The following is a 25,429-nucleotide window of genomic DNA, read 5'->3' as shown; positions in this document are numbered from 1 at the left end:
ATCTGATGTTCCCAATGAAGGGGCCTCAGTCTGCTGTCTCAACCTTATTTCTTGTGATTCCCTGTCACAAAATCTATCCTGTGGCCACAATGAACTACTTACCATTTCCTCCATATATGTAGACTTTCTGGGCTTTGCTTTATCTCCAAATAGTCTTCCCTTCCCCATCCCTCAAGGATCAAATAAAAGATTTTATGGTTTCATAAAATCTTCTCTGGGACATCCAACTGGAAATAATTTTGTTCTCCTCTGTTTGCAGTCCTTTATCTAAATCACTGTACAGCATGCACCCATCTACCCACTCACCCACCTACCCATCCTCCCATCCACTCATCCATCCATCCCTCTATCTGCCCATTCACCTACCCAACCATCCATCCATCCACCCACTCATGCACTCACCCATCTACCAATCCATCCATCCATCCATCCATCCATCCATCCATCCATCCACTCACTCATCCATCCCCCTATCTATCAATTCACCTACCCATCCATCTATCCATCCACTCATTCAACCATCCACTTACTTATCCTGTATTGACTGGGACCTAACATGTGCCAGTTTCTCTGACAGGTGCCAGGGAGTCACAGTGGACAAGACAAACACATCCTCAGCTTACATGGAGCTGACAATCTAATGCAGGGAGGTCAACAGTGTAGCTTCAAAAAATGAACACGAGATTGCTTCAAACAGCCATCTGCCCTATGTATAAAATAATACAGAGGCTTGGTTAAAGTCATGAGGTTTAGCTGGGGCGTTTGAGCTCAGTTGATCAGAGACAACTTTGGAGCAGAGACTATCAGGTGAGAGGAAGCCAGCCACGGGAATATCTGATGGGACAGTGGGCCAGACAGACAGGGTCTGTGATGCTCTGGAAAGAGCCTGGGATATCCAGCGCCATGTGGGAGATGGGACCAGGCCACAGAGGGCTCGTTAGCCTCGATCATGGTGAGTAGTCTGGATTCTAATTCTAGTGTAAGGAGAAGCTGCTAGGACTTATAAGCAGGAGAGTCAGACTTCTGCTTCTGGTCCTGACTGAGTGGCTGGAAAGGAATGGCCCTTCTGCCATAAGCAGCTATCAGAACAGACAAAAACAGAACCATTTTCAGGCAGTAGATAACACTCAGGGCAAGACTACTATCCCTGAGAGAGGGGGAGATGCCAAGAGGGGTATGTTGAGCCCTTTGCCTGGGGACAAGAACTGGAGCCCAAACAGAGCACAGAGTCCCGTCATGCTGAAAAGGCAGGGCCAGAGGGTAGGGAAGCTGATGCAACTGGACTCTCCTGTGTGCGGCACAGGGAAGGGGGAACTGGGCAGAGCAGGGGCCCCGTATGTCCATGCGGAGGTTCCTGAGAGGCTGTGACTGATGGCTGGGCTGTAAACATCCAGGGTGAGACCACCAAGGCTTCCCAGATAGCGCTGCTTGGGGCTGACAGTGTAACAGCAACACTAGAGGCCAGATACTGACAAAGAAAGAGCAGTGTCAGAGGATCGGGCCTCCCGCCCTGCCGGAGGGGACAGATCTGGTCAACATCAAGTATTCATTCATCCTTGGTACCTGGCTGAGACAAAGCAAGGCCTTCCCTTAGGGGAAAGAACCATGTCCTGAGGCATGGTTTCTGTACTGTGGCACTGTGGACATTTGTGACCCACAATTCTTTGTCGCAAGGGCTGTCCTGTGCCTTGTAGAACATTTAACAGCATCCCTGGCCTCTACTCACTAGATGCTAGTAACTTCCCCTCCCCACAATCGAGTTGTAACCACCAATAATGTTTGTAGACATTTCAAGTGTCTCCTGGGAGGCAAAACTTCCCTGGTTGAGAACCATCACTCTAGAGTAATCACTACTCTAGATCCATCCTGCTGCTGCTGCTGCTGCTAAGTCACTTCAGTTGTGTCCGACTCTGTGCGACCCCATAGATGGCAGCCCACCAGGCTCTGCCGTCCCTGGGATTCTCCAGGCAAGAACACTGGAGTGGGTTGCCATTTCCTTCTCCAGTGCACAAAAGTGAAAAGTGAAAGTGGAGTCGCTCAGTTGTGTCCGACTCTTAGCGACCCCATGGACTGTAGCCTACCAGGCCCCTCCGTCCATGGGATTTCCCAGGCAAGAGTACTAGAGTGGGGTGCCATTGCCTTCTCTGAGATCCATCCTAAAAAAGCCTAAAGCCAAGCCCTGGCAAGATCTACAAGGGAGACGGAGTTGAGAATCCCATTAAGCCCTACTCAGTCCTATTAAGTTACAGGAGCTTGACAAACAGCTTGGGATTTCCACCAACCCACACTAAAAAACAAATCTGAACCTATGCAAGTTTAAGGTGATCAGCCAGTAACTGAATTCTCTATTAAAATAAACATCAACTACTCTTCACAGAAAGATAACAAATCCAGAATGTCGACAACACATTATCCACAATATTCAGTCAAAAACTACCAGACATGGGGCTTCCCTGGTGGCTCAGTGGTAAAGAATCCGCCTGCTTATGCAGGAGATGCAAGAGATGCCGGTTCGATCCCTGAACTGGGAAAATCCCCTGGAGAAGGAAATGACAAATCCACTCCAGTATTCTTGCCTGGGAAATCCCATGGACAGAGGAACCTGGTGAGCTACTGTCCCTGGGGTCACAAAAGAGTCAGACACGACTTAGTGACTATACAACATGTAGCACAAAGCTCCTGAGTCTGGAACATAATAATTTTCAACATCTGACTATTTTCTGATTGAGTGAATTAGATAAATTAAATGACAAGCTTGTAAAGCACAGTATCTGATATAGACTCAGCCATCAAGAAATGATAACCAGTAATCAGTATCACTACTCTTATGGGTACCTGAGCAGCTCTTCAAGCACTGAGACTACAGATTAATAAGGTGCCACTAAAACTGCTGAAAAATAAAAAGTACAGACCTTCACCATGAGTAACTCTGTGGCTGGACGAATTTAGTGGGTGCCCAGCCATGCACAGCATTTCAGGGTGTGTACAGGAATTCTGATTCCACCAACAAGCAACTCTTAAGGACTTGCGAGCAGTAAAGAAAGAACCATTCACTATCTTAGGTGCACATGATATTAGCGCTTCCCAGGTACTAGTGGTAAAAAACCCATCTACCACAGCAGGAGATGTAAGAGACATGGGTTCCATCCCTGGGTCCGGAAGATCCCCTGGAGGAGGGCATGGCAACCCACTCCAGTATCCTTGCCTGGAGAATCCCATGGACAGAGGGGCCTGGAAGGCTACAGACCATTTGTTGTTGTTGTTGTTCACTTGCTCAGTCATGTCCGACTCTTTGTGACTCCATGGACTCCAGCATGCCAGGTTTCCTGTCCTTCACCAACTCCTGGAGCTTGCTCAAACTCATGTCCATCGAGTAGGTGGTGCCATCCAACCATCTTGTCCTCTGTCATCCCCTTCTCCTCCTGCCTTCAATCTTTCCCAGAATCAGGGTCTTTTCCGACTGAGTCAGTTCTTCACATCAGGTGGCCAAAGTATTGGAGTTTCAGCTTCAGCATCAGTCCTTCCAATGAATATTCAGGACTAATTTCCTTTAGGATTGACTGGTTTGATCTGCTTGCTGTTCAAGGGTCTCTCAAGAGTCTTCTCCAACACCACAGTTCAAAAGCATCAATTCTTCAGCACTCAGCTTTCTTTATGGTCCAACTCTCACATCCATACATGACTACTGGAAAAAACATAGCTTTGACTAGATGGACCTTTGTCAGCAAAGTAATGTTTCTGCTTTTTAATATGCTGTCTAGGTTGGTCATAGCTTTTCTTCCAAGGAGCAAGCATCTTTTAATTTCATGGTTGCAGTCACCATCCATAGGGTTGCACAGAGCCGGACACGACTGAGGTGACTTAGCAGGCACATGATGGTTAGATTAACAACACCCCTCTAACTCCTGGAGAGTCTACCTGATGATTGGAAGGAGCGCACCTGTGTCAGGTGCATTCCAACCCCTGCACAGCCCTTCACCACTATTATCACTGACTTTACTGTGTCTCTTTTCGAGGAGACTGTCAACTCCTTGAAGCTAAGAACAACGTGTGATCTGATTCTGCCTCCTCCGGCTTGGTTCTGAGCGGAAAACACACCTACGTGGTGGAACCATGATCGTAACCCAGGATCAAATATGGTGAAAGGAAAACTTTGGGGGGTTTTCAGTCCCAAGGAGTGAGGTTTGCAAGCACCCATGTCAGCAAGGTTTGCAATCTTTTCCAAAATATATCCAATGTCTCTAAGTCAATATCAGTTTTGTAAATATTGGTTTGAACGTCCAACAGCCAAGAGGACCATTTTTCCTTGGGTCCGAACCTGGAATCAGAGTATACTGCCACCAGGTGGCATCCCTGAGGTTCGTCAGGTCAGTTCAGTTCAGTTGTTCTGTCGTGCCCGACTGTTTGCGACCCCATGGACTGCAGCAAGCCAGGCTTCCCTGTCCGTCACCAACTCCCGGAGCCTGCTCAAACTCATGTCCATCACGTCAGTGATACCATCCAACCTTCTCATCCTCTGTCATCCCCTTCTCCTCCCACCTTCAATCTTTCCCAGCATCAGGGTCTTTTCCAATGAGTAGGTTCTTGGTATCAGGTGGCCAAAGTATTGGAGTTTCCGCTTCAGCATCAGTTCTTCCAAGGAATATTCAGGACTGATTCATCAGGTTCATCACGTAGGTTTTTTTAAAAAAATTATTTACTTTAATTGTAGGATAATTACTTTATAACATTGTGATGGCTTTTGCTGTACATCAACATGAATCAGTCAGAGGCATACATGTGACCCCTCCCTCCTGAACCCCCTCCCCCCACCTCCCTCCCCACCCCACCCCTCCCGGTTGTCACAGAGCACCAGCTTTGGGCTCCCCGCATCATACATCAAACTCCCACTGGCTATTGATTTTACATGTGGTGATGGATGTTTCAATGCTATTCTCTCAAATCATCCCACCCTCTCCTTCTCCCACTGTGTCCAAAAGTCTGTTCTTTATGTCTGTTTCTCCTTTGCTGCCCTGCACCTAGGGTTGTCTGTGCTATCTTTCCAAATTCCATATACATCAAAGAGGGTTTTAAACTGGGGTCTTGTTTTCCCTGACTTGTCCCCGGGTGAGGTGAGTGGGGGGGGGGGTGAGACTTGGTGTTCTGAGGGCTTTCTCTGGGCGTCGTCCAACCCTGTTCCCTTAGCTGCAGGCTCCAGCTCCATCCAGAGAGGAGGCTAACTTGGGGTGCTTGTCCCTGACTTGGGAAAGCAGACCCCAGGACCTGGATCTGTGACAGGGCTTTCTGTTCCTGCCCTGAAAACACACACTCGAAACACAATGAAGAGTGAGAGTGGCAGAAATCTGGGGCAGGGAAAATGTGATTTCCTGCAAGAGCCCCTCCACTCCTCCAAAGACTGAAAAGGCAGAAAATAAAAATTTGAGGGGGGAAAAAATGGAGTGGAAGCACTTCACACTTGAGAGAGAACACAGGGCTGACAGAGAAGACAAATAGATGTTTAGAAAGTTATAACAGACCACGGAATGCAAATTGCCAGGGGACAAAGGCGGCGAGCTGCTGCGTCGCTTCAAGTGCTTGACAAGAAACTTAATTACTGGACCCGTGATTAGCGGCACTTGGTTCTGAGTTCAAGGCCTCTCCCTTGGGCTGCGGGGCCAGGGCTGGTCCTGGCCAGAGCCAGTGGCATGGACACAGAAGGAGGAACACTGCCGAGTGCCCGATGCCCTACTATGTGCCAGGCCCTGGCCAGGCACCCACAATGAAAACTGGAAGTGCGTTTGCCTTCCCAGGTGCACTGGCTTCACGGCTGCCGTGAGCAGCAGACGTTCATATCTGGATGGACAGGTGAAAGCCCTGAGCTCAGAGAAGTAAAGGATGGGCTGAAGGCTGTCCAGGAACTCAATGGCAGGAGTGTCTCAAATTTCCTTCCCACTGCACTGAAAATCCCTCTCTCTGAACCCCCAACCACAGCACGTGCTCTGTTACCATAATGCAAAGCCACACAGACTCGGGTGGGAACTGTCCTTCCTTTCTTCGTTCATTCATTCAAAATCTATTTACTGAGTGTGTATGGTGCTGCAGGCACTGGAGATCTAACAGTGACTGTAACAGGTCAATCCCTGCCCTCAGGGACCCTACACCATAGGGCGTGGTGGACAGTGATACACTATGAATAAAGTCTGAATGTTGCCACGGAGAAATCAAAGCCAGGAAGGTGGGCAGGATGAGCAGGGGGTGGGAGGGAGCTGCGATTTGAAACCAGGTGGGCGGGAAGCCCTCAGGGACACAACACCCAGCAGACCTGGAGACCACGTCCACGGCTCTCTTGACCCCACAGTTTCCCGTGATGAAGGTGTTCTCCTGGCTCCCAGGCTCCCAGCACTCAGCTCTTCACCTGTTTTCCATTTCTGGAGTTCTCTCTGCTGCCTTACTAACTTGGGAGACAGAAGAAGGGGACTGCTGTGAACACCGCTCCCCCCTAGCCCCACAGTCAGTTTTCATGGAGAATCCCTGCCATACAAGCTCAGAGGGGCCAGGAGGGCCTCTCAAAGGGAACTGTCCCTTGTTAAAGGCCCCAGAAGCTGGTGTCCAGAACTCTGCACCATTCAGGCTCCCTGTGTCCCTTTGCAAACATAAATGACACAGCAAACAGGCATGTCTGAGCCCCTTGTAAATGGGAAGGAAGGGGGGCCATCTGGATCTGGAATTAACAGAGATCCCGGACCCTGCAGAGGCTGCATCTTAACTCCTCGTCACTCTGGTCAGGATGCTGGCAGAAGAGTATCCCTACTGGGCGGGAAGACACCCTGGGGACCTTCCTTCTCCTGTGCGTCACTGCCTCCCCTCCCCTGTTGACCCGCACAGGCACCGCCCCTCCTACCACAGGCTCCAGACTTTAGGGAACCCCAAACATGTCTGCAGAAAAGTGATGCTCTGATGGTGAGGTGCAGCCCCCCAATTATCACTGGAGCCCCGGGAGATGGCTGGCTGCAGCAGGCTGCAGAAGAGACCAGGCGACCTGGGGATCCTGTCCGACGCCTGCAGCGACGCCGCCCCCATCCCCGAAGCCCCCACCCAGTGAGCCTCTGGGAAGTCAAGAGAGGGAAAGTGATGCCAAGAGTGCAGCTGCTCCCCATCCCCTGGGATGGATGAAGAAAAGGCTGATCAGTCCCTGGCTTTGGCACAAGGATGGTCATCAGTAACAAGCTCCCAGTTCTCCTCAACAGACAGAAAGGAAGGAGGAGGCTGTGATCTTGCCTGATCTCACGTCCCTCTTTTCACAGGGAGAGGAACTCGGGTGAGGAGGGGAGACTCTTGCTCTCTTGCACCAGACGGTGATACCCCTGCAGGGCAGGGGGTCTTGCTCATTCTACACACTGAGTGTCTGACACATGTGCTTGTATTGGGTTCAGGGCTTGGTTCAGTGTGGGCAAGGCCTCTTTCCACAGCATGGATAAGCCCCAGGGAATAGGCAGAATGGTGACCTCTTCTAGACTTGTAAGCAGCCAGTGAAATCACTAAGTGGAGTTCTTCCATGACGTACTTTGCTAATATGGGTTTCACTTTTTCCAAGGATAATTCCTTATTGCCACAATGTCGATTTACTTTAAACAATGACAAAAAATGTGTATCAACTGGTAATTACACCCACCCAGACTGTTTTGGCCTTTCCCAATTTGGGGGGGAGGTGGAGAGGGGAGGATATTAAAACAGTTTTAAGAAGCAAAAAAGAAAATAGTGCCCTTTGCTTCTTCATGGTCTGGAACATGTACCCAGTTGTAACTGGGTGGTATGGATACTCACCTCCTTTCATTTAGGAGTTGTCCTGCCCAGAACCCAGGGACTCTGGGCTCTAAGTCCTCATTGGGTTGCTCAGCTGCTGTGTGGCCACAGGCAAATGTCCCAGCCTCTCTGTTCTGAGTCTCTCTGCCTGCCAAGTGTATGCTCTAGCTGGGGCAGTGTGACTCTGCTGCCCTGCTTATGGGCTGCCCTCTCTCAGCACAAGGAGACAAGCTTTGCATGGTGCACCTGTCTCCAAAGGTGGCTGCTGCTGCTGCTAAGTTGCTTCAGTTGTGTCCGACTCTGTGCGACCCTATAGATGGCAGCCCACCAGGCTCCGCCGTCCCTAGGATTCTCCAGGCAAGAATACTGGAGTGGGTTGCCATTTTCTTCTCCAGTGCATGAAAGGGAAAAGTGAAAGTGAAGTCGCTCAGTCATGTCCGACTCTTAGCGACCCCATGGACTGTAGCCTACCAGGCTCCTCCGTCCACGGGATTTTCCAGGCAAGAGTACTGGAGTGGGGTGCCATTGCCTTCTCTGCTCCAAAGGTAGAGGAACCGTCAAAACCCTTACACACACTCAGCGTGCCTGTACGCTCCATTGCCTGCTTTTCAGCCCCCAGATCAGATAGAGAGCTGGTTCAGGGCTGCTCCCATCTCCCTTTCCAGCCGTGCTGAGCCCTTCCTGCAACACACCCAGCTTTCAAAAACACTAGCTACATGGAGTGCTGTTTGCCTTTCCCTTTGGGGTCACTATCCTTATCTATGCACTAGACAATCAGCTGTGATTATTGCTTTTTGGTGGAGCTACACACATGGTGGTGCTGGAGAAGACTCTCCAGAGTCCCTTGGACTGCAAGGAGATCAAACCTGTCAATCCTAAAGGAAATCAACCCTGAAGATTCGTTGGAAGGACTGACACTGAAGCTCCAATATTTTGGCCACCTGATGTGAAGAGCTGACTCATTGGAAAAGACTCTGATGTGGGAAAGATTGAAGGTGGGAGAAGGGGATGACAGAGGATGAGATGGTTGGATGGCATCACCGACTCGATGGACATGACTTTGAGCAAACTCCAGGAGATAGTATAGGACAGGGAAACCTGGCATGCTGCAGTCCATAGGGTCACAAAGAGTTGGACGTGACTTAGTGACTGAACAACAACACAACAAACAACAAACATATCCATGTCTTGGCCATTACTGATGGAGAAACAAAAATTATTACAGCTCACAGATCTGGTGAGCTGGAGGTTTTTAGACTTCTTGCTAAAGCAACAAAACATTTCTTTAAAAGCCAAAATAGCTCTGGCTCTTACATTCATTCAGCAAACATTTACTGAGCTACTGTGTACCAGGAGCTTCTACGTCTTGCAACCCCTTTCTACTGAATGCAGGATGGTGAGGGTGGGAGGTCTTGGAACCCTTGATAAAGGGGGTCACATAGTTTCTGCCTCCACAACTCAATTCTGCCTTTGACTCATGCCTTTGGAGAGCCACAGACAATATGTAAAAAAAATAATAATACCATGGCCAATGCTCCAGTAAGACCTTATTTATATAAACGGGCGGAGGGCTGAATTTGACCAGGTCATAGTTTGCCAACCCACACTCATGGAAAACTCAGGGCTCTCCAAGTCTATTTTGAAAACCATTGAGTGAATTCACCCTTTCATGTCATCTGTGGGGAACTGAGGCCCAGAAGGAGAAAGAGAGAAGGAACTTGTCCAAGGTCACTCAGGACCAGAGGAAGAACCCAAGCCCTGACTCCCAGCTCCATCGTTCCAAGTGGCCACGCTCCACAGAACTGCCTTGCAGGTGAGTGCTGGCTGGGGACCCAGAAGCTTTATTAAAGGAAAGAGCTGGTAGGTAACTGGGATGATTAGGGCAGATGGTCTGAATGGGGAACTGCTTGGCTTCACCTTTGTTCTTCTGCCTGTGGGCATGTGTGTGTCTGTGTTTGCACTTGTGTCTATGTGCTGGGCTCCAAAGCTGGGAAAGACTGAGGGCAAGAGGAGAAGTGGGCAACAGAGGGTGAGATGGTTGGATGGCATCACCAACTGAAAGGACATGAGTTTGAATAAACTCTGGGAGATAGTGGAGGACAGGGAAGCCTGGTGTGCTGCAGCCCGTGGGGTCGCAGAGAGCTGGAGACGACTTAGCAACTGAACAACACTGAGACTGTAGGTATCACAGTTGGGTTTTCACAAACTTTTCTGATCATCAGGGTGGTCATTGAAGCCTCTTAATAATATAGATGCCCATGTGCCATCTCAGCCCCCCAACAATGCATATCAACGTGTGCCTAGGTGTCTTGGGGATCAGCCAGGTTTGGAAGCTCTGGGAGATGCTTGGGACCAGCTGGCCCTGAGGACCAGGAGAAGGAAGCCAGTGAGCAGAGAAGAGAACAGGACGGCCATCCTGGATCAAGGCAGAATTCTGGTCATGTATGGATGTGAGAGTTGGACTATAAAGAAAGCTGAGCACCGAAGAATTGATGCTTTTGAACTGTGGTGTTGGAGAAGACTCTTGAGAGTCCTTTGGACTGCAAGGAGATCCAACCAGTCCATCCTAAAGGAGATCAGTCCTGGGTGTTCATTGGAAGGACTGATGTTGAAGCTGAAACTCCAATACTTTGGCCACCTGATGCAAAGAGCTGACTCACTGGAAAAGACCCTGATGCTGGGAAAGATTGAGGGCAGGAGGAGAAGACGACGACAGAGGATGAGATGGTTGGATGGCATCACTGACTCGATGGACATGGGTTTGGGTGGACTTAGGGAGTTAGTGATGGACAGGGAGGCCTGGCGTGCTGTGGTTCATGGGGTCGCAAAGAATCGGACACAACTGAGCGACTGAACTGAATTGAACAAAAATACACAGACAGATGATTTCGGAAATCTGTTTTCCAAAACTGCTTCTTCAACTGAGCCCTTGGCTTCAGACGTTGGAATTGGAGCAGCCAACCATCAGGAGCTCATCCTAGAGATTCTGCCTGCAACTCAGGTGGCTTCTGTAAGCAGCCTGGAGGGGTCTGAGCCTCGGGGCCTTCACGATGTGGCAAACTGAGACAGAAATGAACACACAGGCCCGCGCCACCATCCACTTTGATCCATCGTAATGAGCTAAACCTGAGCTGCACAAAGCAGGCCTCCTCAAACATTCCCATCCCCACCTTCCTAACAGAGGGCAGCCTCAGCCGAGACAACAGACAGGACATCTGTGAGATGAAAATATCTCCTGCCATATTAACAAACAAGAAGGGGGATTCTGGAAGGCGAAAACATGTACACTCACGGTGGGTTCATGTCAATGTATGGCAAAACAAATACAATATTGTAAAGTTAAAAAATAGAAAATAAACTAATTAAAAAAAAAAAAGAAATGTCACAGCCATTAGTGATTTCCGGCCTCCAAATGTGAATGAGGTCTCCCCAAACTGCAACCCAGCAGATGGTGCACCCCCCCAAGGTGACTGCTGAGGCGCTGGGGGAATGCAAGAAGCAAAGTGAAGAAGGAGACAGGACTGTCCCCAGACAGCTGAGGTGCACAGGAAGGGAATGAATTCAGTGAGCCCAGAGGCTTGCATCTTCCCATATATAGAATGCTAAATTCTTTAACTTGATATCTGATTTTTGCTGTTCAGACTGCCTGCTCCCTTCGTTGCAAACTTGTAGATAGCTTGACTTTCCCTCCTGCCTCCTTGGAGCAGTTTTGTCAGAGCTACTGAGATGCTGGTCTTCCCAGGCTTGGAGTCCTAAACATTCCCACCAAATAATGTAACTCTCTACTTTCAGGTTGTGACTATATTTTTTATTAGACACATCTCTTGCAAGCTTTGTGATCAGCTGAACACAGATTCTACACTCTATTCTGTAATCTGTGTTTGTTTTCACAGAAAAACGAGTGCCTCCTCACCCACTGGGATATCTGTGAGTATGTTATTTCACATGTTGGAGCTGCCAGGGGCCCTCAAATAACACTGAGACCTGGGACCCACCCCCAGAGAGTTCGCTTTCATTGGTCTGGGTTGTGGTCCGGGTATTGGGATTTTCTAAAGCTCCCCAGGGCTTTCTAACAAGTGGTGGGGGTTGGAAAGACTTGATCCCCTAAGATGCTGCCTTCATCTCTTGTTTAACACACCCTCAGGCACACACACCACCCCTGCTCACCTGGAGATGCTTCAACATAAACAGTTCCACCCAGGATTCAGAATGGCTGATGCCTTTCCAAAGACAACTAACAGCCTGGCCAGGTCACCCATTATTTTCTTTCTGTGAGCAAATCCCCCGCAAAGAAAATCACCAAGACCCAGTTTCTCTCAAAGAACCATGGCTGCAGAGATCTGTGTTCTCAGGTGGGGGAAAAAAAAAAGTGTATTTTTATTTTTACTGGCCTCTAACTGAGCAATTCCTTCAATTATGAAAGCAGGCAATAGACCACAGTCCAAGCAGCAGTATGCATACGTGTGCTTAGTCGCTCAGCTGTGTCCAACTCTCTGCGACCCCACAGACTGTAGCCCGCCAGGCTCCTCTTTCCATGGAATCCTCCAGGCAAGAATACTGGAGTGTGTTGCCATGCCCTTCTCCAGGAGATTTTCCTGACCTACGGAATGAACCTGGGTCTCCTGCATTACAGGCAGATTCTCTACTGTCTGAGCCACTAGGGAAGTCCTTTTAGCAGTAGAAACCCCAGATATTTTTGTATCATGGTATAGATATCTCCAAATACCATTTATGCTCATCACTGCTTTGAAATCATGGAAATTATTCATCATATGCTGGATCTTGCTACATTGTCCTGTGCTGAGTTGCTTGCTACATGACTGTGTCACAAAATCTGTCTTTTCTCATGTTTTGGTGATTGTATTTCAATATACCTGATTCCCTGTTTTATGCACTGAGAAGTACTATTCTGAGAAGGAGGCCATAGACTTTCCAACTACTCGACGGGGCCACTGAGCCTCCATGGAGAAGCCTCCGTGGAGGTGGCGGGTGGCTGTGCCTGGAGCCAGCGACTCTTACCTGTGGGTCAGAGAGCCGGGAGAGGTCGGGGTACAGGTAGAACTTGACGCCTTCGGAGGCCCCGGGCAATGTGACCCCTCGGATCAGGAGGATCAGCAGCATGACATAGGGGAATGTCGCGGTGACATACACCACCTGCCAGGAGAGGAGGGAAAGAGTGAAGAAAGGGTGACGGTGGTGGGCAACGCAGCAGGCCCCCAACTTCTCACCGGCAGCAAAGGGCTGCCCAGTGCAGCAGCAAGAGCCCTAACACTCGTGTTCTCCCCTCAAGGCCAGATCTTGCAGCGAGCATCTCCTGAGAGCCAGTGGTGGTGCTGTATCAGTGGTCCTCTCCAATCTTCTTCTGACCGGCACTGAAGAAAGAAATGCATACGATACCACAACCCGTACACACAAAGAGCCAAGACAGGAAGTTGCACAGACTCATGCTCATCTCACATGTGGGATGCACTCTATGACTTTCTATCAGATGGTTCCATTTGAAAAAAGAAAACTGGTCATGATTCTTTAAATTCATGTCACAATTTACCAACGGGTCAAGACCCACGTTTTTGAAAATCACTGCTCTTAACAGAAAATCAAATTTTCATAGCCAAAGACAGGACAGAAGAAGATAGAATAAAACAGAGAAGGCAACGGGAAGGGGAAAGGAGGCTGGAGAGCTGTTTAGGGTGCTGTTTTCCTGGAATCATTCCAGCATGGTCCGCTTGGAAGGAGGAGATTGATGAAACTGATTGGCCCCTGCAGCCCAAGGATTCTGTGCAAGAGTCATGGTAGGGAAAGAGACAGAATCTTCCTCATGCTTCCTTGAGCAGGAACAGCTTAGAAGGAAATGGCCACACCCTGATGGATCACGGGAGTTCCTTCTGCCCAGGGTGCCCTCAGGACTCAGTGCCTGCCCCTGGTAGCGTTCGTCCTCTCGCACATCCTCTCCTCCAATCACTTGGCTCCTCTATTTAGAGCAGCAACTTGCTAACCTCTGGGGGCCGCAGACACTTCTGAGACTCTCCTGACAACTGTGGACTGTCTCCCCCTCTCCGTTCACAGATCATGTACACCAGCTTTTGGATGGCTCAGAGGCTCCGATTCCTCAGGTGAAGGACCTATGATCTTAATCCCTCCATTACGCTGGAGCCTCTCGCCCCTTTGCAAGGCAGGGTTTCTTCTACCAGCGGCTTAGGCCTCCACTCATTTATTTATAATTATTTACCTACTCATTCTCCTACTCACTCACACCCCGCTGCAACACTCCTATGAACGGAGCACTGAGCTAGACTCCTGGATGAAGTGGGGGGTGGTCACAGAATGAGGGTTTCTGTTCAAGAGGCTTCACCACTGGTAAAAAAAAAAAAAAAAAAGACAGACATGTATGTAGGTAGATAAAGAAGCCACTGTGTAACTGGGGGAACACAGAGGATGGTGGAGCACGGAGAAGTGAGTAGCTAACCTCAGGGACAGTCAGGGAGGGCTTCTCCAAGGAGGTGATCCAGCTGTTGATCCATAAAGGATGAAGAGGAGTTTCAGGACATGGGAAACGTGGAGAAAAGGAAGAAGGAACAAGTAAAATCTTAGCATATGCTGGACAGTTTACACATGATGATAGAAATGGCTATGTTTATTCACCACTTCCATACGCCAGTTATTTATTCTTCAGATAGTTATGATTATCCTTTTATTCGATATGAAGATATCTAGCATCCTAGATGCTAACTCAGGATGGCCCAGCTAGGGAATAGCTGATGTGGATTTAGAAGGAGGCCGGTGGTAAAGGTCATGACTTCAACGTCATGTGATTAACCACTGGGCTGTGTATGTGACTCTCATGACAGCAATGCAAATTCAGTGTTATCTCCCCCATTTTTAGAGATGCAACTCTCAGAGAAGTTGAGTCATCTGGTTCGTAATTTTAACTCAGTCCTCAAAAATAAAACAATAAGAACCAGCCGGGGGTGGTGTCAACGGGTCCCGCCGCTGACACAACCTGGAAGGCTGGATAATCTCGCTCAGACACTGTCCTTAACCTTCAGTGACCACACCACCCTCAGGCCACCCACAGTCACCCACACCCATGCCACAGATTCTGGCATCCGTGTTCAATCCACACATCATGTAATCATCGCAATCTCTTGCCATCACAAACTGTAATTCAGAGAAGGTAAAAGCAAGTTAAATATATAATGAGAGAACAGCAGTCATTATTAGTAGTATAATAAAACATCCCAGTTAGCACTAGGGGTAAAGAATGTGCCTTTCAATGTAGGAGACGCGGGAGACACAGGTTCGATCCCTGGGTCAGAAAGATCCCCTGGAGAAGGGAATGGCAACCTACTCTAGTATTCTTGCCTGAAAAATCCCATGGACAAAGGAGCCTGGTGGGCTACAGTCCGTAGGGTTGTATACATACTACGTACATAATAGTAATAATAATAATAATAATAATAATAAATTAGAGACCAATCAGCAAAAAGTGTTGCAGGTTCCTGCCCAGAGAGCTAAGAGTACTCTAGAATCTCCACCTCCCTTAGCACAATCTATCTATCATAGATCTTCAGCATTTCAGATAAATGCTTGATTCTCTTGCCTTCAAAATGAAGGCTCCCTAGTCAACTAGCTTATGTCTTTGAAGCTGAGGAGGCTAAACTCTATTGCTTTCATTGTATAATTTCCACTTCTGTTTCTGCTATATGGCGGAAGATTAATTATCCAGAATGCCTAGGACCTGATTAATGATATTTCTGGAACTTAACTCTCAATGCTCACTAAATCGGGGGAAAAAAGTGTTACTATGTGAAACGTAAGAACAAAGGAAAATCATAGACATTTGTCCTTCAATCTGTGGGACCATCTTGGTGTGACTTAACGTTCTGCTTATGTTCTGCCTGGTCTGTAGTGAGTGGACTGGGCCCATGGTGGGTCATTAGGGGTCACTTATAACCTGGCTGCATGCACCTCTGCAGTGTCCTGGAAGCACACAGGGCAGACAGTCAGCACAGGGGCACGATTTATGAAGTGGGTGATCATTATTCTGAAGCAATTCCAATGTTCAGAGTCCTAAATGGATGCTCTGCTTCCACAGGACATTTAGGAGAACTCTGCTGCCTCCACTGGTACCCACACCCTGCTTTTCAACATTCATTTTGTGAAACCATAAGGGAAATAAAACATTCAAGTACAGTGCCCAAAGACCACAGTGTGGACAATGAGTCAGGCTGCCAAAAGGAAACCGCTGGCTGGCAGGCGTTGGCTAGAACAATCCCTTTTATAAGCCAATGTTTGAGAGCCCAGAGTCAGGGTACAAAAGGTGGTTCAGGGGCATCATTACGTAATGGACGCAAGTGGAGAGGGCTCTGAAAGGTGAGATGCAGTGCTGACCCAGCTCTCCTAAAAGGCCCTCCCAGTCTGTCTCTCCCCTCAGCCATCCCAGACACGTGAACATCACCTTCGATTTCTCCTGAGAGTAGCTACAGGCTGTCCAAACAATACAGATCACATCATCGAGAGCGCGCCTGTAAATGGCTCACACGCAGCCACTCCCTTCCCGTGCCCATGCCAGGTATCACTAATGGACCACCTTCCTCTGCAGCTAAGCCTGGATGTGGCCCCAGAACCCTCTGCATGGGATGCTAGGCAGCACCATTCTGCTGTGCTCCCCTGCTATCTGCTCCCCTTGCTCTAGCCCATTTTTCATTCATGCTTTTGCCATCCACTGCAGATCCTTAGTTCTGGCCCCCAGAGTGGTGAGACCACGTCTTGTGCTCAAGGAAACAACTGCTGGATGCGTGCACATGGATGAAGTACCTGGGGTCAAGAACCCACTGCAGCAGCCCAAAACCAGGACAAGAGGCTAGACAGACAGGTTGGAGGATCTCAGGAAGGGCTCTGGCCTTCTCCTGGCCAAGTTGGTGAGGCTGGAGATGGGTTTCTGAGGTTCGGCAGGAACAGGAGAGGCCAGTCAGGCGGGGAAGATATGGAACTAGCTGAGGATGTGGACACAAGCACAGATCTGGTCTCCCGGGACGTCTAGGCACCTTCAGGTTGTCCTCTGGTGCTCAGGCTGGAGTCAGCCTTGTCACTTCTCTCCGTTTCCTCCACAACCCAGCAGTAGCATCAGGTCCTGCCAACCTGACCTCCAACTGTTTCTGAAACTACACCCCCTTCCTCCCTGCCATCAGGGCCCTTCATCACCCTCCTTCTCAGCCATGTGACAGCCCCATTCCGTGGCCCGAGTTTTACAAAGAAGACTCTGGCATGTGTCTTCCTGCTCCTCCAAGTCCAACCCCCAGCCACACAACCCAGGCTGTGGGACACAGAGCCGAGAGCTGGGCTCCGAGTCAGGGACCCCGCGCTCCAGTCCTGGCACTGCCCCCACTTGCCGTGCGGCTCAACCAGTCTCCACTGCCCCCCCGCCCCGCCCCAGCCACTCCGCTCTCAGCTGTGCCAGGTCCCTCGCTGCTGGGGCACAGGCCAGGCCTCCTGCAGGCCTCCCTGCCTTTTCATGCCTCCCTTTGCCCAAAGGTCCACCCCCAGCTCCTGGGCCACCCACGGCGTCAGTCTTGGGTATGCCCAAATCCCCTCAGCTCTGAGGGCCCCTCGAAGTCAGGGGCCCTGCCTTCCAGCTGTGATGTCCTCGTCCCATTACTGTCCACGTTAGGCAGGGTGGCCCCAGCAGTGGGTTTGAAGTTCCTTGGTCTCACGTCAAGGGCTTCCCGATTCACTAGAAACCACACCGTGTGCCATGTCCTCCCCAACCCCCACCTCACATCCACCCCCACTCACGCCTGCATCCTCCCAGCACTTGAGCTGTTCTCTGTCAGCTGTTTAACTTACTGTCGTGTAAATTTAAGATTTCTAAAATGCAAGTTCCACAAAAAAAGGGGAGTTTCATCTTTTCCTTTCCCTGCTGTATCCACAGTGCCCAGGCCAACCTATGTTACACACAATGAGCTAAAAAATTATCTGTGAGAGAAACAAATCAGCAGGCTGATACCTGTATCCTGCGGTTAGATGTACGTCTTCAGAACAGTTCTTGTGCTTTGTCCACTGGAAATGCTAGATCCACATAAAATGGGGTTCAGAAAACTGCATCAGATTTTAAGGAGCGTTCATGGCTTCCCTGATGGCTGAGCAGGTCAAGAATCTGCCTGCAACGCAGGAGACACAGTAGATGAGGGTTCAATTCCTGGGTCTGGAAGATCCCCTGGAGGAAGGCATGGCAACCCACTCCAGTGTTCTTGCCTGGAGAATCCCATGGACAGAGGAACCTGGCAGGCTACAGTCCACAGGGTCGCAAAGGGTCAGATACGACTGACTGAGCAACGAAGCGCGCGCGCGCACACACACACACACACACACATAAGAATAAGGAAACCACAGTAGATGTGGCTTTAATAGACACATCAGTTCAATGACGGAGGGCTAAGACGTTCAGGTGCAGAGTTCAGTTTCACTGTGTCTGAGGCCCTAGGGTCTGTCTGGAAGAGCCAAGCAGGGCTCAGGTATTATGCTAAATGATACAGAATCTGGTTACAGACAAAAATAAGGTCACTGATGAGGTACTATTTCGGCCGGTGGTTCCTGGCTGCTGTCAGTAGTGGTGTGGACCCGGAGACGTGGGCGTGGGGGGAGGGGGGTCTCAGCTGTCAGACCTCTTGGGCCTCTGAAAGGAGACTCCGGACCAAAGCACACCCTTGGGTTAAGAAAGAGGTTTTGTTTTTTTTTAAAACTATTGTTTAATTTCCTTTCAGCAGGTCAAGTCCTACTGAATATAAAGGTTAGCACAATTGGTGGTAATTATACTGTATCCTGTTTTAATTGACTCTAATTGCTCATTTGCATTCCAATACTGGAATTGTGGGGTGTTTTCTCCCTACTTCCAGGACACAGCTATTTATTTCATGACGGGGAGGGAACTGTGTAATCACTGAGAATGCCATGAAAGTTCAGAAGGGCTGTCCCTTCAATGGAGTCGACTAGAAGCATCAATCAAAAGGCACTGAGCTAAAAGGGTGGTGTAGAGGCAGGGACCCAAGATCACAGGGTCAGAAGATACAATTTGCAGGGCAGTGTAGGCAAGTTATACAACCTCTCCAGGCTGGCATTTTACCATGGACAATGAGGCAGGGGTAAACTAATCTAAAGTGCAATCACTCTTACCATCCTCCCAATTTTATTTTTTTTTTGCTATATACATGTATCATCTTTATTTTCTTAGTATCTTCTATATATCAATATGCTCTCTTGCATTAAATAAATATTATATAATAAGAAAACTGTGATTTCTTCACCATAAACTGAAAATCTTTATCTCTTACCACAAAGAGAAGGTAAAAGCAAAAATAAATTCAATGAAGATAAAATATGATTAAATTCTAGCCAAAGTCTCTGAGTCTGCGCTGTGTTCGCAGTTCAAAAGCAAGACTAGTAAGTGTCAGAGAGTTACTAAAATACCTAAAAAGCTTACTGCATCTTCTGCCTTAAGACAAATGGGCATGATGGGATGTTCTTTAATCCGGGTTCATGCGTCACTAAAATCACCCTGCAGACCGCCAGGAGAAAGAGCCCTTCCCACATGCCTGAGAGAGACAAATGATCACTGAGGTCCTTCCTAGCAACTACAGTGTTTTCTAGAACGCAACCCTTTTCAAAGGACCAGGAGGAGCTCTCCGGGGTCCTGATTCTGACTTGGGATGAACCTTCCTCAAGCCAGCTACCTGCAGCTTGGGAGACACTGAGGTTAACTGAGCACCAACCAGGTGCCTGAGATATGTCGCAGAAGATCTCTAGCTGACCTGCATACCACTTGAATAAGTTCTATCCTCATTTTGCAGATGAAGAAAAAACAGACGCTTGAGAGAGAACTGCTTTGTTCCCAGTCACAGAGCAAGAAGAGATAAGAAAGCCTTCTTCAGTGATCAATGCAAAGAAATAGAGAAAAACAATAGAATGGGAAAGACTAGAGATCACTTCAAGAAAATTAGAGATACCAAGGGAACATTTCATGCAAGATGAGCACAATAAAGGACAGAAACGGTATTGACCTAACAGAAGCAGGAGACATTGAGAATAGGTGGCAAGAATACACAGAAGAACTATATAAAAAAGATCTTAATGACTCAGATAACCATGATGGTGTGATCACTCACATACAGCCAGACATCCTAGAGTCTGAAGTCAAGTGGGCCTTAGGAAGCAACACAATGAACAAAGCTAGTAGAGGTGATGGAATTCCGGCTGAGCTATTTCCAATCCTAAAAGATGCTGTTAAGGTGCTGAACTCAATATGCTAGCAAACTTGGAAAACTCAGCAGTGACCACAGGAGTGGAAAAGATCAGTTTTCATTCCAATCCTAAAGGAAGACAATGCCAAAGAATGTTCAAATTACCGCACAATTGCACTCATCTCACACGCTAGCAAAGTAATGCTCAAAATTCTCCAAGCTAGGCTTCAACAGTACATGAACTGAGAACTTCCAGATGTTCAAGCTGGATTTAGAAATGGCAGAGGTACCAGAGATCAAATTGCCAACATCCATTGGATCATAGAAAAAGCAAGAGTTCCAGAAAAACATCTACTTCTGCTTTAATGATTACGCCAAAGCCTTTGACTGTGTGGATCACAACATACTGTGGAAAATTCTTCAAGATGGGAACACAAGACCACCTGACCTGCCTCCTGAGAAATCTGTATGCAGGTCAAGAAGCAATAGTTAGAACCAGACATGAAACAACAGACCGGTTCCAAATTGGGAAAGGAGTACATTAAGGTTGTATATTATCACCCTGCTTATTTAACTTACATGCAGAGTATATCATGCAAAATGCCAGGCTGAATGAAGCACAAGCTGGAATCAAGATTGCCAGGAGAAATATCAATAATCTCAGATATGCAGATGATACCACCCTTATGGCAAAACGTGAAGAGGAACTAAAGAGCCTCTTGATGAAAGTGAAAGAGGAGAGTGAAAAAGCTGGCTTAAAACTCAACATTCAGAAAATGAAGATCATGGCATCTGGTCCCATCACTTCATGGCAAATAGATGGGGAAACAATAGAAACAGTGACAAACTTTATTTTCTTGGTCTCCAAAATCACTGCAGATGATGACTGCAGCCATGAAATTAAAAGACACTCGCTCCTTGGAAGAAAAGCCATGACCAACCTAGACAGCATAATAAAAAGCACAGACATTACTTTGCCAACAAAGGTCTGTCTAGTCAAAGCTGTGATTTTTCCAGTAGTCATGTATGGGTATGAGAGTTGGACTATAAAGAAAGCTGAGCATCAAAGAATTGATGTTTTTGAACTGTGGTGTTGGAGAAGACTCTTGAGAGGGCCTTGGACTGTAAGGAGATCCAACCAGTCCATCCTAAAGCAAATCAGTTCTGAATATTCATTGGAAGGCCTGATGCTGAAGCTGAAGCTCCAACACTTTGGCCACCTGATGCAAAGAGCTGACTCATTGGAAAAGACCCTGATACTGGGAAAGATTGAAGGCAGGAAGAAAACAGGATGACAGAGGATGAAATGGTTGGATGGCATGACAGACTTGATGGACATAAGTTTGACCAAGCTCCAGGAATTGGTGATGAACAGAGAAGCCTGGCGTGCTGCAGATATGGGGTTGCAAAGAGTCAGACACGACTGAGCGACTGAACTGAACTGAACAGAACAGAGCTGTCAGTCAGTGATCAGGAGTCTGCCTTCTCCACCACATGTGCTGGGCTCTCTGCTGCAAACCTGGCCACACAATACCATCCTGTTTTCAACTTCTCTGTGCTCCTCTGTCTGTCCTTTAACCTCAAGAGTCCAGCTTGCCTGACTTTGGACAGCAACTCATTATCTGCTACCTCAGACAGGGAAACACTTTGGTAGCCTAGCCCCCATCCCCCTTTCCTTCCAGCCATGCTTGCCTCTGTGTCTGGGGTATATCTGCACATCCCATATGGTTGGAAAGCATGGTATTGAACATTCAATCCTAAAAGAACCACTGCTTTGAATACCAACAGACTTTTCTCAGCTTGGGATTCTGAGAGAGTACTACCTGAATTCCAATGAGAGAATGCTATAGCAGGTGCAAACAGTCTGGCAGAACCTCCACTAAGATGCTATTGATCTCCAGGAATAAGATGCCAGGAAGATGAGAATCTGAAAAGGGAGGTCACTAGAGACACACCTTTCCTCTTCACCAGTTTCAGAGGTGTTCTTAGACCATTCTAATAGAAACAGTAAATGAAGAAAAACAACATTCCCTCTGCTTCAAGTAACCAAATTCTAAATAGATACAGGAAACAATATTTTCAAAAGAAAAGAATGAAGGTATTCACTATTCAAGGAAGTAACAGTCTATTGGTGGTGGTGGTTTAGTTGCTCAGACATGTCTAGCTCTTTGTGACCCCATGGACTGTAGCCCACCAGGCTCCTCTCTCCATGCGATTTCTCAGGCAAGAATACTGGGGTGGGTTGCCATTTCCTTCCCCGGGGGATCTTCCTGACCCAGGGATTGAACCCCAGTCTCCTGCATTGCAGGCAGATTCTTTACCACTGAGCCACCAGGGAAGCCTGACAGTCCTTTAGCAGTGTAGCAGTATTTCCATCAGGAAACACGCTGTTCTCCGCAGCCAAGCTGCTTGGGTGCAGCTTATGGTGAGAAACTTGTAGAGACTTCTCAGATAGTGACCCCAAAATGCCACTCCCAGCCCTGGTGAGGTCAAGACAGAAGGATTCGCTCAACATCTAATGTCATATTCAGGGTTGGGATATTGTGGGCAAGAAACCTAACATCTTAGGAGACCAGTGAATAGTGTTACTCTTACTTCTGGCTGATGGTTGGAACCAACAATATCACCTTCACCCATGGCCCATTCTGACCTTGAGATTCCACGGCTTTATTATCGTGTAGTCAGGGACATCCTGGTTGAAAGCAGAGGGCTCAATAGGGAAAGTGCTGGGTGGGGACAAATGGAAGACCAGGAGACACCGAGTAAAGATATAATGATGGGAAAAATAATTACTGTTGGCTCTACATTCTAATGGCAGGAAGTGAAGAGGAACTAAAGAGCCTCTTGATGATGGTGAGGAGAGGGGGAAAGCTTGATTAAAACACAACATTTAAAAAACCAAGATTATGGCATCCAGGCCCATCACTTCATGGCAAATAGATAGGGGGAAAAGTGTAAGCAGTGACAGATTTTATTTTTTTGGACTTTAAAATCACTGCAGATGGTGACTACACAGCCATAAAATTAAAAGATGCTCGCTCCTTGGAAAGAAAGCTATGACAAACCTAGACAGCGTATTAAAACATAGAGACATCACTTTGCCAGCAAAGGCCCATATAGTCAAAGCTACAGTTTTTCTAGTAGTCATGTATGGGTGTGAGAGCTGGATCACAGAGAAGGCTGAATGCTGAAGAACTGATGCTTTTGAACTCTGGTGCTGGAGAAGACTCTTGAGAGTCCCTTGGACTACAAGATCAAACCAGTCCATACTAAAGGAAATCAACCCTGAATATTCATTGGACTGATGCTGAAGCTTCAATACATTGGCCACCTGATGCAATGAGCCAACTCACTGGAAAAGACCCTTAGGCTGGGAAAGACTGAAAGCAAAAGGAGAAGGGGGCTGCAGAGGATGAGATGGTTAGATAACATCACTGACTCAATGGACATGAATAGAAGCAAACTTTGGGAGATAATGAAGGGTAGAGAAACCTGTATGCAGGTCAGGAAGCAACAGTTAGAACTGGACATGGAACAATAGACTGGTTCCAAATAGGAAAAGGAGTATGTCAAGGCTGTATATTGTCACCCTGCTTATTTAACTTATATGCAGAGTACATCATGAGAAATGCTGGGCTGGAAGAAACACAAGCTGGAATCAAGATTGCCGAGAGAAATATCAATAACCTCAGATATGCAGATGACATCACCCTTATGGCAGAAAGTGAAGTAGAACTAAAGAGCCTCTTGATGAAAGTGAAAGAGGAGAGTGAAAAAGTTGGCTTAAAGCTCAATGTTCAGAAAACTAAGATCATGGCATCTGGTCCCATCACTTCATGGGAAGTAGATGGGGAAACAGTAGAAACCGTGTCAGACTTTATTTTTGGGGGCTCCAAAATCACTGCTGATGGTGATTGCAGCCATGAAATTAAAAGACGCTTACTCCTTGGAAGGAAAGTTATGACCAACCTAGACAGCATATTGAAAAGCAGAGACACTACTTTGCCAACAAAGGTCCGTCTAGTCAAGGCTATGGTTTTTCCAGTGGTCATGTATGGATGTGAGACTTGGATGGTGAAGAAAGCTGAGCACCGAAGAATTGATGCTTTTGAACTGTGGTGTTGTAGAAGACTCTTGAGAGTCCCTTGGACTGCAAGGAGATCCAACCAGTCCATCCTAAAGGAGATCAGTCCTGGTTGTTCATTGGAAGGACTGATGTTGAAGCTGAAACTCCAATACTTTGGCCACCTCATGTGAAGAGTTGACTCATTGGAAAAGACCCTAATCCTGGGTAGGATTGAGGGTAGGAGGAGAAGGGGATGACAGAGGATGAGATGGTTGGATGGCATCACCGACTCAATGGACATGGGTTTGGGTAAACTCCGGGAGCTGGTGATGGACAGGGAGGCCTGGCGTGCTGCGATTCATGGGGTCACAAAGAGTCGGACACAACTGAGTGACTGAACTGAACTGAGGGAAGCCTGGAGTGTTGCAGTTCATGGCGTCACAAAGAGTTGGATACGACTGAGCAACTGAAAGACAACTACATGCATTACTCATTCTCAAAGATGGAAACTAGTATCATCATTTCTGTTGTACAGAAGTGGAAATGGAGGCACTCAAATTTGAGTATTTGGCCCACAGTTGCCCAGCTAGAAAAAGGTAGGATTCAAGTTCAGATCCACCCACCTCCAAAGCCTGACACTCAGCCACTACCTAGACCCAAGGGGAGTTCAGGTGCAGCCTCATCTCACACCAGATCTCCCGGTGCTCCCTGAACAAACCCTGCACTTCCCCACATGTAAGCCTCTCCTTCTGTCATTCCCTTCACCCAGAAGGTCCTGTCCCCCTTCTGAACGCATCAAAACCTTGCCAGCCTTCAAGACCAGTTCAATGACTGTGTCTTCCAGGACTCAGCATGAAGCCACCCAGGCAGGAACACAAGGCTCCTTCAGCAGCCTGCAGCACACTGGCTGACCCGGTACACAGGTACGGGATCAGGGCATCCCCCCACAAGGAATTCCCTGGTGGTTCAGATGGTAAAGAAGCCACTGCAATACAGGAGACCCAGTTTCGATCCTGGGGTCGGGAAGATCCTCTGGAGAAGGGAATGGCTACTCACTCCAGTATTCTTGCCTGGAGAATCTCATGGACAGAGGAGCATGGCGGACTACAGTCCATGGGGTTGGAAAGAATCGGACACAACTGAGTGACTGACACTTTCACTTTTCCAGGAAAACCAAGTGCAAAAACTAACCTCTGGCACTGTCTACATCTGTGACTGATCTGTTGCAAGCTGTTGTATTTCAAGGGCTTGATATTCTCCTTTGTGAAGTGGGAACAAAAATAAAGCAGGTTCTCAGGTCCATAGAACATGGCTATGAGTTCCCACCTCCCTTGGGAACTAGCAT

General features: G+C 48.0%; 1 protein-coding gene across 6 annotated transcripts in view; it reads right to left on the bottom strand.

The window, feature by feature from the left end:
• SLC6A11 (solute carrier family 6 member 11) overlaps positions 1-25,429 on the bottom strand; it is a 128,720-nt gene that overhangs the window by 51,934 nt on the left and 51,357 nt on the right. For all 6 annotated transcript variants that reach the window (XM_081524488.1, XM_081524483.1, XM_081524485.1 and 3 more), the window contains one exon: positions 12,802-12,936. In XM_081524488.1, the coding sequence (XP_081380614.1) occupies positions 12,802-12,936 (135 nt within the window). The remainder of the gene's footprint in view (positions 1-12,801; positions 12,937-25,429) is intronic.

Source organism: Giraffa tippelskirchi, chromosome 9, assembly GCF_054371585.1.
Source record: "Giraffa tippelskirchi isolate mGirTip1 chromosome 9, T2T-mGirTip1v1.2.pri, whole genome shotgun sequence".
Lineage (NCBI taxonomy): Eukaryota > Metazoa > Chordata > Mammalia > Artiodactyla > Giraffidae > Giraffa > Giraffa tippelskirchi.
This window is presented reverse-complemented; position numbering and strand designations above follow the sequence as displayed.